The sequence below is a fragment of the Sebastes fasciatus genome, chromosome 10, assembly GCF_043250625.1.
Source record: "Sebastes fasciatus isolate fSebFas1 chromosome 10, fSebFas1.pri, whole genome shotgun sequence".
Lineage (NCBI taxonomy): Eukaryota > Metazoa > Chordata > Actinopteri > Perciformes > Sebastidae > Sebastes > Sebastes fasciatus.
In genome coordinates, this window is record NC_133804.1 from 31,747,888 (window position 1) to 31,760,229 (window position 12,342).

The 12,342-nt window shown below is 40.3% G+C and overlaps 2 protein-coding genes and 1 non-coding gene across 7 annotated transcripts in view; 2 read left to right on the top strand and 1 right to left on the bottom strand.

The window, feature by feature from the left end:
- bcorl1 (BCL6 corepressor-like 1) overlaps nt 1–10,976 on the bottom strand; it is a 43,343-nt gene extending 32,367 nt beyond the window's left edge. Inside the window, exons 1-2 of one of the 3 annotated variants that reach the window (XM_074649424.1) lie at nt 10,652–10,976; nt 10,443–10,550 (exon numbers count right to left, since the gene is read on the bottom strand). The gene's annotated coding sequence lies outside the window, so the exon portion shown is untranslated. Of the gene's footprint in view, nt 1–10,437; nt 10,551–10,651 lie in introns of all 3 variants that reach the window. The other 2 variants (XM_074649425.1, XM_074649426.1) reach the window with 2 other exon arrangements.
- trnav-uac (transfer RNA valine (anticodon UAC)) lies at nt 7,163–7,235 on the top strand. Its single transcript has one exon. It is a non-coding gene; the product is annotated as a tRNA-Val (tRNA).
- A 1,184-nt stretch (nt 10,977–12,160) lies between the features above and the next one.
- The window catches only part of cstf2 (cleavage stimulation factor, 3' pre-RNA, subunit 2), a 17,899-nt gene continuing 17,717 nt past the window's right edge, over nt 12,161–12,342 (top strand). For all 3 annotated transcript variants that reach the window (XM_074649434.1, XM_074649436.1, XM_074649435.1), the window contains exon 1: nt 12,161–12,317. In XM_074649434.1, coding sequence (XP_074505535.1) covers nt 12,224–12,317 — 94 coding nt within the window. In that variant the 5' untranslated portion in view covers nt 12,161–12,223. The remainder of the gene's footprint in view (nt 12,318–12,342) is intronic.

The following is a 12,342-nucleotide window of genomic DNA, read 5'->3' on the forward strand; positions in this document are numbered from 1 at the left end:
GAGTCTGATAATGAATAGTCCTTCTATAAAGGCAGAGTTTATATATACCCAAAGATGCCACAGATATTTAGATATTCTGCTGGGAGGACACTTTAAACAACTGAATAATGTCTTCAAGTCCAATTACATTATACACTGACCACACTTAAAGGGACTGTTTAAGTGACTGTTTCTGGTCGACGAAAGTCAGCGTCGGGATCGCGCTTGCTCGCGCTACATAGACATGAACGAGCATCGCTCAAAACAGTGAGGCGACACACGTCAGCTAAAACCACAATATCACTCTATATTTCACCTGCTTGGCAGAAATGTTAGCTGCCCGGACGAAGGTCTCTCCATGAATCAATGCTGATCCTAGTATTGGCTTTTCCTGGAGGCTGAAGCAGTAAGAGAAACGTTATAGTCTCCGACTACGCCCGCAGGGAGACACCGGCACCCGGTCAGAGACGATAATGTTTCTCGCTGCGGAGCCCCGTCACTTCAGAAGACGCGGGAAACCTCTGTTGGTCTGGAGGAGCTGCAGCAGTTATTTCTGCACAAACGTCCACTTTAAGTGTACATTCACTAGATATTCTCAGAGATAAACTAACTCTTCTGCAGTGTGGAGTGAGCGCGCGTTCACGTCTAGAGGTGGTTCGAGTATGCGAGAACGCGCGCTGTGTGTGAGTGAAGGCAAGCAGGCAGAGGAGCAGAGGCTCCGGCCACACGCGAGCGCGCATATGCGAGCGCGCATGTGTCCCACCCCAGTACATTTATATGCTTAAAAAGTTACAAACCGTCCCTTTAATTAGTGAATTGTAAAGTTCATGTATGTAAAAGATCAGAAACAGCTATTGCTTCCTCAGTTTTCTTGTATTTCTTTGTTTAATTACACACAGACCTCTTACAGAGATACCTGGGCCGGACAATTGACGGCAGGGCATCCTGGCTACTTATAAGCGGCTTGTAAAAGTGGCTTAAGTCCTTGAACAAATCAGGGCTGCTGTTAGTGAGCGAAAGGCCCAGTTAAAAGGTCAAGAAAGAAGCAGGCAATGGTCTGAGCTCTGGTAGGCCGTGCCTTAGTGCAACAAGTTCACAGTGCTCATTCTCTCTCGAGCCTTTTATAAGCTCATCTGCACTGTTAAGGTTGAGTCATGCTCATTGTGCCTCAAGAGACAATACTGGAGAAGTACCTGAGATGTTCCCTCAAGGTTCTGACGAAGCAACAGTCACAGGCACCACGGCAAACTAAAGGTATCTGCAGACAACAGATACAGATACAGTCCGTTATTTAGTACACCTTCCTCTGCCACAAACGGACATTCCCTTCATTGAAGTGGTGTTGAAAGCCACCACCCACTGAGATGAGAGCCAGGCTGGATTCTGCAGGTTGACCTGGACAAGCTGGGTTATTTCCCGGACACCATCTTTAACCCAAAATACAAAAAAATACCAGCCCAGTCGCACAGCAGTTTGAAATAGTCCCGAAATTTAATGTATTGATTCATGTACATAGACACGAAATTCACATTTTTTGTTTGTGATGGTCAGCACAAAATCAGTTTGTACGTAAAAATCAAATAGATTCAATTTTGTGACTATTTCACAAACTGCCTTGAGACTGTATTGAAAATACATTTACCCCTAGTGGTATGTAGCCATGCAGAGAGTTTTGATTTGAGATATCTGCTTCTGCCATCCCAATACAAGGAGGTGCATTTGATTTATGGAAATGTATCATGAAAAACTCAAAAGCAACGTGTCTTTCCAGAATAAATACCCGTTACTCTGGATAATCTACCGACCTCACGGTGAGCACGTTTCATTGTACTTTCTACTGAAGAAACAGACCCTGTGGAAACTGTTGACAGTGAGGTCTGTGGATTATCCTGAGTAACTGGGACACTGCAGCTGAGTTTTCCAAACGTAATTTTCAAACTTTTTCAGCAGCACAAATAAAACTCTATTCAACCTCGTTCTATTGGGGGTGGGTATTTGAAAACACTGTCACATAAAACCGAAATTACCTGCATGGCAAGACATCACTAGGACTGATTCTAGTGAACTGACTCTTTATGCCAGATGTTGTAAAAGAGAAGAAGAAGACAGACAGGACCAGTCTCTTACTGGTCCCGTGAAAGTCTGCAGATATACAGAGATGGCCATTTAGCAGCCGCATACAGGGTACAGTGGTGAACCAGATTTCCACAGCAGTAATAAAACGTAAAGCACAATGGTATACAGTATCCAGAGAGTCTCTGCAGGCCAGCCTCTCTGCAGGGTCTACGGCGTTATTGGAATCACAAGTGTGTGCAAGAAAAAAGAAGGCCATCAAAATGGCAGGCGTGTTACAGCAAATGGTGTACCTTGTTAAACTGGGAACACACTGCACATTTGAATGTCCCACTTTAACACTAATTTCAGACCCAGTGACAGATTTTCAAGCGTCTGCACCGGTCTGCACCAAACAAGGCCGGCTACCACTCACGGTCCATCCCTGGTCAGAAGGAGGCGGACACGGGTTGACCCACAGATTGACCCCTCTTGCTGGTTTGAATCACGACACCCCATCAGTCTAACTGGGGTATTAAAGGTACCCTGTGGAGTTTTCTACCACTAGTAGCACTATGGAGCAATATTTTCACAAGTGGGTCATGTTCTGTTTGTTCTGTGCATGTGCATGAGGACCCACATGCATGAGTGCGAGCACCATGGCGCTACTAGAGGTCAAAAACTCCACATGGAACCTTTAAAATCTTGGTTGGTTTCCACTGATTGACAGCTGGGGAAGGTAACGGGCCAACAAACTTAGCAAGGAGCCGACAAAGCCAACAAGACTGCAAGCAAATATGCACTGTTTAAAATGCTTAAAACATAAATCAGCATTACAAATGTTTTATGAGGAAGGACATGTATTCAACATGTTTGTTAGACCTCAAGGATACACACAATGTGTTTTTGTTGTTTACTAGAAAACTGTAGGGCACCTTCAAGGCCATTCAATTGAGTTCTGATGGAGGACAGAGATTCACTATAATATATTCTATACTCAGTTTAATAACAACATTGTAAGAAATAACTAAGGATGTCCATACCAATGACAGGGTTTATTTGAAGCCTTGTATTTATCATATAGCATTATTTATATTTATTGAACTATTCTTAACATTGTATATTAAAACTAAGAGATGAGAAAGTATCATGTATTGATAACTGATTAATTATTGGCAGGCAACATGTGCAACATATTTCACTCTCTCTTAGAGACACAACTCCGGTGAAGCGGTTTCATGGAGAAATTGTCTTTTGAGTGTTTTGCTTCAACTAATCGTCCTCTTCTGATCAGCCTTTATAGAGACCACCGATAGAACTATTTAGAACGATATCGTCCGATAATGATCAGAGCACATTAGAAATAACTGAAACGGGACCTCAGCAACAGATTTGCAGACAAACATACGATATCGCTTCGCTATGTCACACCAAGCGGACACTGATTTCCTTCAAACACCCAAAATAAAATCATATAGAAACTGTTTCAACTGACGTATTGTTTCTTGAAACAAACCTGTCTGCAAGATTATGAATATGGATTTAGAGATTAAACAATTAGTCAATTAGTTAATTAGAAAATCAAACAGCAACTATTTTTATAATCCTTTAAGTCATTTATATATATATATATATAATGCCAAACATTCTCTGGTTGAAGCTTCTCAAATGCATGCTCTATGTTTTATATTGTTGTTTTATAATGTCACATTGGGCTTCAGGATATTGGGATGGGCATATTTCACTATTTTCTAACATTTTATCGACCAGATGAGAACTTGATCAAGTGAGGAACTATCGTCAGATTAATCGCTGATGTAAACTAGAAGTGCACTCGGAGAGCGCAGACCTCCACCAAGGCAGGTTTCATGTACGTCGCTGCCCCGAAAACAATTCCCGAAGCCGAATCATGATCCGAATCGCCACCAAAATCGAATGGATTGTTCATTGTGCCACACCCCACCGCTCCATAAAATTTCATTCAAATCCATTGCGAACTTTTGGAGTTATCCTCCAAACCAACAAACCAACAAACCAACAAACCAACAAACCAACGCCAGTGAAAACATAACCTCCTTCCTATGCCTTCGGCCTTGGCGGAGGTAATAACAGTTAAATGCAGCCCTGTTTGCTTCGATATTCCTCTTTAATTTGAAATTAGAGCTGCAACGATGAATCGATTAGTTGTCAACTATTAAATGAATTGCCAACTCTTTTGATAATCGATTAATCAGTTGGTGTAATTTTCTAAGAAAAAAAAAAAGTCAAAATATTTTCTGGTTTCTTTCCTCCTCTATGACAGTAAACTCAATATCTTTGAGTTGTGGACAAAACGAGACATTTGGAGACGTCATCTTGGGGTTTGGGAAACACTGATTAACATTTTTCAACATTTTCTGACATTTTATAGACCAAACACTAATCGATTTATCAAGAAAATTAGATTAATCGACAATGAAAATAATCATTAGCTGCAGCCCTATTTGAAATGTTTATTTTGAATCCAAATACAATATTGGAAACCAGTAAAATAATCATTATTGCTTTCTAGTATCACGTGCACATATTATATGTCAGTCAGATTCAGAGTTTGTGGATTAGATCTAGCATGTCACTGATTTTCGATCCTCCCCACAGCTGAATCTGCCTTGTCTATTAATTCTGGCCCGCTGTGTTGGAGCCAGTATTGGTGAGAATACAAGCTCTGGCTGCCTCTCAAGGTGTGCTATTGTACCCCACATGATAAACAGATGCAGCTGTCATCCCCACATTTTACCAACGCAGCCTTACTGCCCTTCCCTCACTGGCACCTACAAGGAAGCTGGAGTGGCTAAAAATGGAAGGACGATGCTGCTGAAGGAAGACAATTCCTCTCAAACAAGAGAGGAAGGAGGAGAAACTCGGCCATCACTGGTTTCAGAACCCACACCAGTAAAGAAGAGAGAGATGGACATTTGACACATCCGAGCAGGAGTTTGCAGGAGAATTGTGACTGTGTGGCTCAGAAACTCACTCTTAACAGATCCATTTGATGCAGAGACCACAGCAGAGACACTTGCAGATATCACTGATAGAATCACACGGTGCAGGAGCGCTCTGAGAAATGAGCTCCGTTTCATGCATAGCAGTTTGAAAACTAAAAATCTCTACAAGGAGAAGGTGTTTAGGATGCACATCTATAAATACATCCACTACATTGATTTTTCCAGTGTATAGCCTTTGTTCTGAGCTGGACTAATGACCTTGCATTTAAAAAAAAAAAAAGATGAGAAGTGTCTGGTGCACTTAATGTAGGTCAGAAAACATTTTTAACTGGGCTGTAGCGAAGGAGCTTGACTGTTGATCAACTTTAGAAACGTGTTTTCTACTCCTGTCATGTTGTTACTCTCTACGGTGTTATTTTGTTTGACTAAATGCCACACACAACCAGTGTAATGTTTAAACCTTTGAGGTGGGCTATGCATGTTGTAAAATATTAAGTATGAACAAAATACTCAAACTATTTTGCAGGGCAGTTAGTGTATATGTGATTTCTTTTAAAATACTAATGGTAAAGGGTCATGTAGCCTACATTAACGCCTTATACCTTATTCTACTGGGTCTCACTGTCAGACAGCCTCATGACAGCTCTGTCTTTTTGATAAAACATATTTGGGTGTTTCTGGAACTGCGGCCACTTTTGACTCAAATAATTAAAAAAAAAAATTAAAGGGACTATTTGTAACTTTCAGAAATGCTTGTTAACAGCGACACCTGTGGCTGTTAACTCAACGGAAGTCAGCGTTTAGCACTTGCAGGCTCTAAACAGACATGAACGAGCATCGCTCAAAACAGTGAGGCGACACACGTCAGCTAAAAGCACAATATCACTCTATATTTCAGCTGCTTGGCAGTAATGTTAGCTGACCAGACGAAGGTCTCTCCATGAATCAATGCTGATATTAGTGTTGGCGCAGCAAAAGCGGGTCGGTGCCGGGGGAAGAGAAACGTTATCAGGGACACACCGGCTCCCGGTTGAGACGATAACGCTTCTCGCTGCGGAGCCCCGTCACTTCACAAGACACGGAAAACCTCTGTTGGTCTGGAGGAGCTGCAGCAGTTATTTCTGCACAAATGTCCAGTGTACATTCACTATATATTCTCAGAGCTAAACTAACTCTTCTGCAGTGTGTAGTGAGCGGGCGTTCACGTCTAGAGGTGGAGCGAGACAGCGAGAACGCGCGCTGTGTAAGTGAAGGCAAGCAGGCAGCGGAGCAGTGACTCCGGCCACACGCGAGCGCGCATATGCGAGCGTGCATATGCGAGCGAGCACGCATGGGATCCCGACCCGGTAGATTTATACCGTTAAAAAGTTACAAACAGTCCCTTTAATAAATCTCTATGAATTTTTATTTTTGGCATCAGAGTATGTCATACATATAAATATAAATTACTTATAGCGGTTAAGATTTTAATCCATAACATGTTTATTATACAATAATTTTATGCATTTTGCTTTTTAAATTTCTATTACATTTTTAAGACATTTAAATTCATTTTGCACTGCAAATTTAAACATAAATCCAAAGTTGTCATTGCTGGGACTTAAAAATGCCCTTAGTTGCAGAAACACCCATTTGCAGAAGGTAACCACAGCTGTTATAAGATGCATCACACAATGCACTGCTTCATGAGAAACGACATGTTTTTTGTTAAAAATAAACAAGTTTGATAAAATGCACACAGTCCGGGTCTGTTGCTGGATGGATAAGCCAGGTCAGCTTCTTTAAACTACAAATCCTCACTCCTCTAAAGCCTGTCAGGGCATGCAGGCTGCAGGCTGGAGGAGACACGGACACATGTAGGCGACTTCATGGCTGCTGGATGTTAGCTACCGAGCAGAGTGATCGGCCACAAAATGTCCCAAGAGGCTCCACTGAACCAAAACACCAGCAGCTAAAACAACACAATGGGACGTAACGATAGGCTGGGATACAAGCGAGGTGACTTCTACTGAGGAGACCTCAGCTGACTCCTCATATCGTTCCGTTAAACCGAAGCTACGAAGCACAGAGAGCTAAATAAAGCTCAACGTTACACGAAGGTGCGGTAAGGAAAACAATAGTGGCTCTGCTGGCCTGCAGGATCAGCTGGTTCCATAGTGTAGCGGTTATCACGTCTGCTTTACACGCAGAAGGTCCTGGGTTCGAGCCCCAGTGGAACCAGAACTCCTTTTCGGTCCTGACACCACTTCATGCTACTTAATGTTCATCTGCTGATCATCAATAGAAAAGGATTTAAATGACGATACAAAATAATCTCTAGCAGGATTTATTATTCAGTTTGTCAGTTACAATGAACATAAATTAATAATATAATATTAATAATTATAATATATATAAAATAATCGGTGAGTAATCGGTGCGTAGACTGGCATACTCGCCGATACCGAATTTTGGGCAGCATTGGACGCATTTCTGATATCAGTATCAGTGTCGGAACAACTTTGAGTTGTGGACAAAACAAGACATTAAAGGACATAATCTTGGCCTTTGGGAAACACTGATCAACATTTTTCAGCATAACTAATCAATTAATCAAGAAAATAATCAACAGATTAATAGACAATGAAAATAATTGTGAGGTGCATCCCTATAGTTAGATTTAGGGATGCACCGATACAGGATCGGATATCGGGGTGATACTGATTCAAATAGCTGCATCTGGTATCGGTGACAGTGGAGCCGATCTATTCAATTCAGTTCTATGTTTTTATACTATTTACATTATATACTGGAATTTTAATTCCTGTTTAAGTTTTGGCCAATTTGTTGCCTCATTAAAACAATTTACACTTGAATTGTAATTCCTGCAAATTTTGAAATTTTTTTACCAAGTTGCTGGTGCACGATTTATTATTTTAATAATAAATAACAATTCAGTAAATCTACATCTATATATTTATTTGTTTTACAAAGTTAGGAAAGCAATATTTAAGTCAAACCTGATGTTGCCTTACACATAAAAGAATGATCCCAGTCACTTCCATACAGTGACGCATACAGCTTATTAATTAAACACTGGTATCGGATCAGTACTCAGTATTGGCCGATACCCAAAAGCCCAGGTATCGCTATCAGTATCGGGAACAAGTCGGATCTGTGCATCACTAATGTTAGAATCACATTTGAATATAATGCAGTCCAGTTCAACACCACCACTAACTACAACCTCAATAATAAACATTTAGTATACATAGTAGTTGGAACAAAAACATTATAATCTTCCTAATTGCTGAATTTGTAACCGATCTGTTATATTGAATTGTATATCAAATTGTACACAAGCAAGACTTAAAATGCCTTTTTTGAATAATTAAGTTTTTAGATTTAAAACACTCAATGGAGGAATCTTTCAAGCAAAAATGCCAAACATTCGCTGGAGGTTATTGTATACATCACGATTGCACGATAAAGGGGAAATCTGCCTACTTTTGCTGCTGTTTGCTCTCTCCGTGTTACTGGTGTTTCTACAGTTTCCATTAACAATGAATGGGATCCATACAATATGAAGTATCTTTGATATTGTTTGTAAAAGATCAATCTATACAGTATCTATACTAGTTAAGTTAAAGACAGGTATGTGGCATGGTGCAAAACCTCACACTTCTCCAACTTGCTGGTACGCCCAAATCCATCATTTATTACGCTTTATCAAATATTAAGGTATATTGACTTTAGGATTCTGCAATCATGCTCCTAGCATTCAAACTCTGTTATGTTGACATCTCTCTTATGTTCATACCACCAAAGTCTGATCAATTGTTTCATGGCCCAAGGCCTACAGTGCCCACCAGCTTTCATTAAAAAAAAAAACTGTTTTCAGACAGACAAATAACTAACTAACCAAAGACCTCGGCAGAAAAGACAACTAATGACATTCAAGATCAGAGATGCTGCCCAGGGCATAACATCACAGCAAATCCATACTGATGTCTGTTGTTTATATGTGGCAATAAAAATAAAATGCCATTTGTAATTTGTCAACATGAAATGAAGCAAAACCATGTCCAAAATAATTTGAAAAAACTCTGATACAAAGCAGGAAAAGATGACGATAATACCAAATCAGCTATTGGCAAATACTGATATTATACCATTTGCTGATATACTGGCACATCTCTACAAATTAGTTTAGGAGATTTTGGATATAAAACAGCAATTACAACACTGAAAACATAACTCAATGTCCAGAGTGCTATGCAGCAGCTACGTATATATACTGTATATTAGACTGAGATGATGATACAATATTCCTGAAACTATTGTTAAAAATATTAATAAATTATAATCAAAATGTCAAATTAATATATAAATCTCACAATTGATTTGTCTCCTGCTTTAATTATCACATTTTCTGTCACATTAGTCACCTTTAAGGTATGCAGCCAAAGTAGCACACTACAAATGAATCTGGGTGATGCAGCTTAATTATTTTTATAGTGCCAAATATTGACCAGATTACATTAAATTAGGGAGATGTGTCTTTATATTAACCCTCTGAGACCCGTGGGATTTTCAGGATTTTTCTATCGTTTTTCTGTTTTTTATTTGACCTCACTGTATAAAATGACCTGTTGTGACCTCTAGGATAATCACAGCTTCATGAAACTTTACAACCACAAACTAGAGACCTAGAGTATTCAGAGGACGGATGACAATAAGGGGGTTTCTGAGCAGTTTCCACAACAGAAGTGCTCGCCATCTAATCGCCAAAAAATGCAATTCTTGCAGAAATCTCCAAATTTTTTATTTTTTTTAATTAGAAGAACATTGCAAAGCATAAAGATTACAGAGCAAATAAATAGTCCTCTATTTTTCATCCATTTTTCCCTCTCTTCACAGGAAGAGAAACGTTACCGTCTCCGACCGGGTGCCGGTGTCTCCCTGCGGCTGCGATCGGGGGCGATAACGTTTCTCTTCCTGCTTCAGCCTCAAAGCCAACACTAGGATCAGCAGTGATTCATGGACAGACCTTCGTCTGGTCAGATAACATTACTGCCAAGCAGCTGAAATATAGAGTGATATTGTGCTTTTAGCTGACGTGTGTCTCCTCACTGTTTTGAGCGATGCTCGTTCATGGCTATGTAGAGCGAGCACAAGCGCCAGCAACAGGACGCTGACTTTGGTTGACTTAACGACCACAGGTGTCGCTGTTAACAAGCTGATTCTGATTCTTACAAACAGTCCCTTTAAGTAGTTCATTATATGCTAATTAACCATGGGAACAGGTGTGGAATTCACCAGCCACCGCACCTTATATTTTATAAGGTTCACTAAATACAAGCACAACATCAATTTCCTGACAATATGTGTATAACCAGTTAATAATTAAATACTTTAGGTTCATATTAAAGACCTCTTTTACCTCACCTGTCTGGTGTCACAGCCTCGCCTGTCCGGTGTCACAGCCTCGCCTGTCCGGTGTCACAGCCTCGCCTGTCCGGTGTCACAGCCTCACAGGTGGTATATAACTGCTAACTGACATTCCCAACGGCTACATTTTAGCTCCTAAACCGATTAAAGATGAGTTATCTTGTTAATTCTCCAAAATAATCAACATTAACATGAGAAGTACTCACCAAATCTTCTATTGTCGAAAAACTGGATCTTCTGGAGCATTTTAGAGCAACTTATTCCACTTTATACTGAAGAATTATCAGTTTATAACGTTAATATATGTGTCACAGTGTTTGAAGTCCGTCCGGACCAGGAGTTAACTGAACCTGCAGACAACAGCGCCCTCTATTAATCCTACCAGTATGACTACTGTGACCTCGTCTGCTCTCCGGTGAATCCCGCTTTCAAATAATTATCATATATTTCTACTTAATTAATAAAAAGAAGAAAATAAACGTAGCTAGTGTCGACTGAGAAGAGGTTATAAAAGGTGGAACTGTTGAACCGTTGGTTTGAATTTACCCTTTTTCCTCTAGTGATGGGAATTCCGGCTCTTTTTAGTGAGCCAGATCATTTGGCTCAACTCACAAAGAAGATCCGGCTCTTTCGGCTCCCAAACGGCTCTTCATTTTATCACTTCTGCCTTTTTATAATTCAGCCAAATTTAGCTTTAGCTGTTTTGACCTATGATTAGTATGTGTGCACATATATCACTTAAATTATTCAATAAAAAATATACTACACCTTATAATTTCCAGAATACCATAATTTTACATGCTGCTTTGTTTCTGACTGCCACTCATCTTGTCTGCTATTCGCGCACATTACTCCTCTCTCTCTTTCTTTCCTCCTCTTCCTCCTGCTCTGGACCTGTAGACCGCCATGATCCTTGTCTGTCATCACCTGATTTGTCTCACGGACGTCAATAACACAACATTCAGTCACAGTCAGTGCATGGAGTGTAGTGATGGCGAGATGAAGCTTCATGAAGCATTGAAGCTTTCCAGCAAATTGGTTCGTTAAATGGTTAATTTCTCGAGGCTTCATGTGCACGAAACCACCTGGTGGTCAAAGAGTGTAAAACAGGCAGATATGATCTTAACCATGTGATCTGTGATATACTGTATTTTGCGCCAGTAAAGGCTGTTGGGAATGACTGTAAACAATGAAAAAAAATATATTACCATGTAATCCATTTATATCTATATAATATATAATATAATGTCTATTTTCTAGTAAGTATATTATGAGTATATAACATACATGTATAATAAACTGTAATTGTTTTGTGAGTAATGCTACTTATGTGTGTAAACCAATCCTTTGGTCAATAATTGTATTGTAGTGTTATATAATATAATAATGGCAGCGAGGCTTCGGATGTCATCGATGACGTCATTGGTCTAAAACGATACAAGCCTCGATACGCGCATCGCTGAAAACTTCCTGGATTACTCGACACACGCTCCGAAGCCTCGGCACAGCACGTAACATCACTACCCGTGGCAAGGAGAAGATCTTACTATCTTTCTGCCTTGAATTAAGTAAAGAAAAAAGAAAGAGAAAAAAAAAAGGCTCTCGGACGGGAGCCGGCTCTTATCGTTCAGTTAAAAGAGCCAGCTCTTTGAACCGGCTCTTTGAACCGGCTCTTTTAGCCGGTTCGTTCGCAACCGACACATCACTACTATTTCCCCAACGGATATTGTCTCAATCCAACTTCCTGGTGTCACATTCGTTCGTATCCCCAAACAGAAATGGCTAACCTAGCTGCTGCTGCTGCTGCAGCCGCTGCAGCCGTCGCTGCGAACAGAGACCCAGCTGTTGATCGATCACTACGATCAGTGTTCGGTAAGTTTGTTGCCGTTACCTGCTC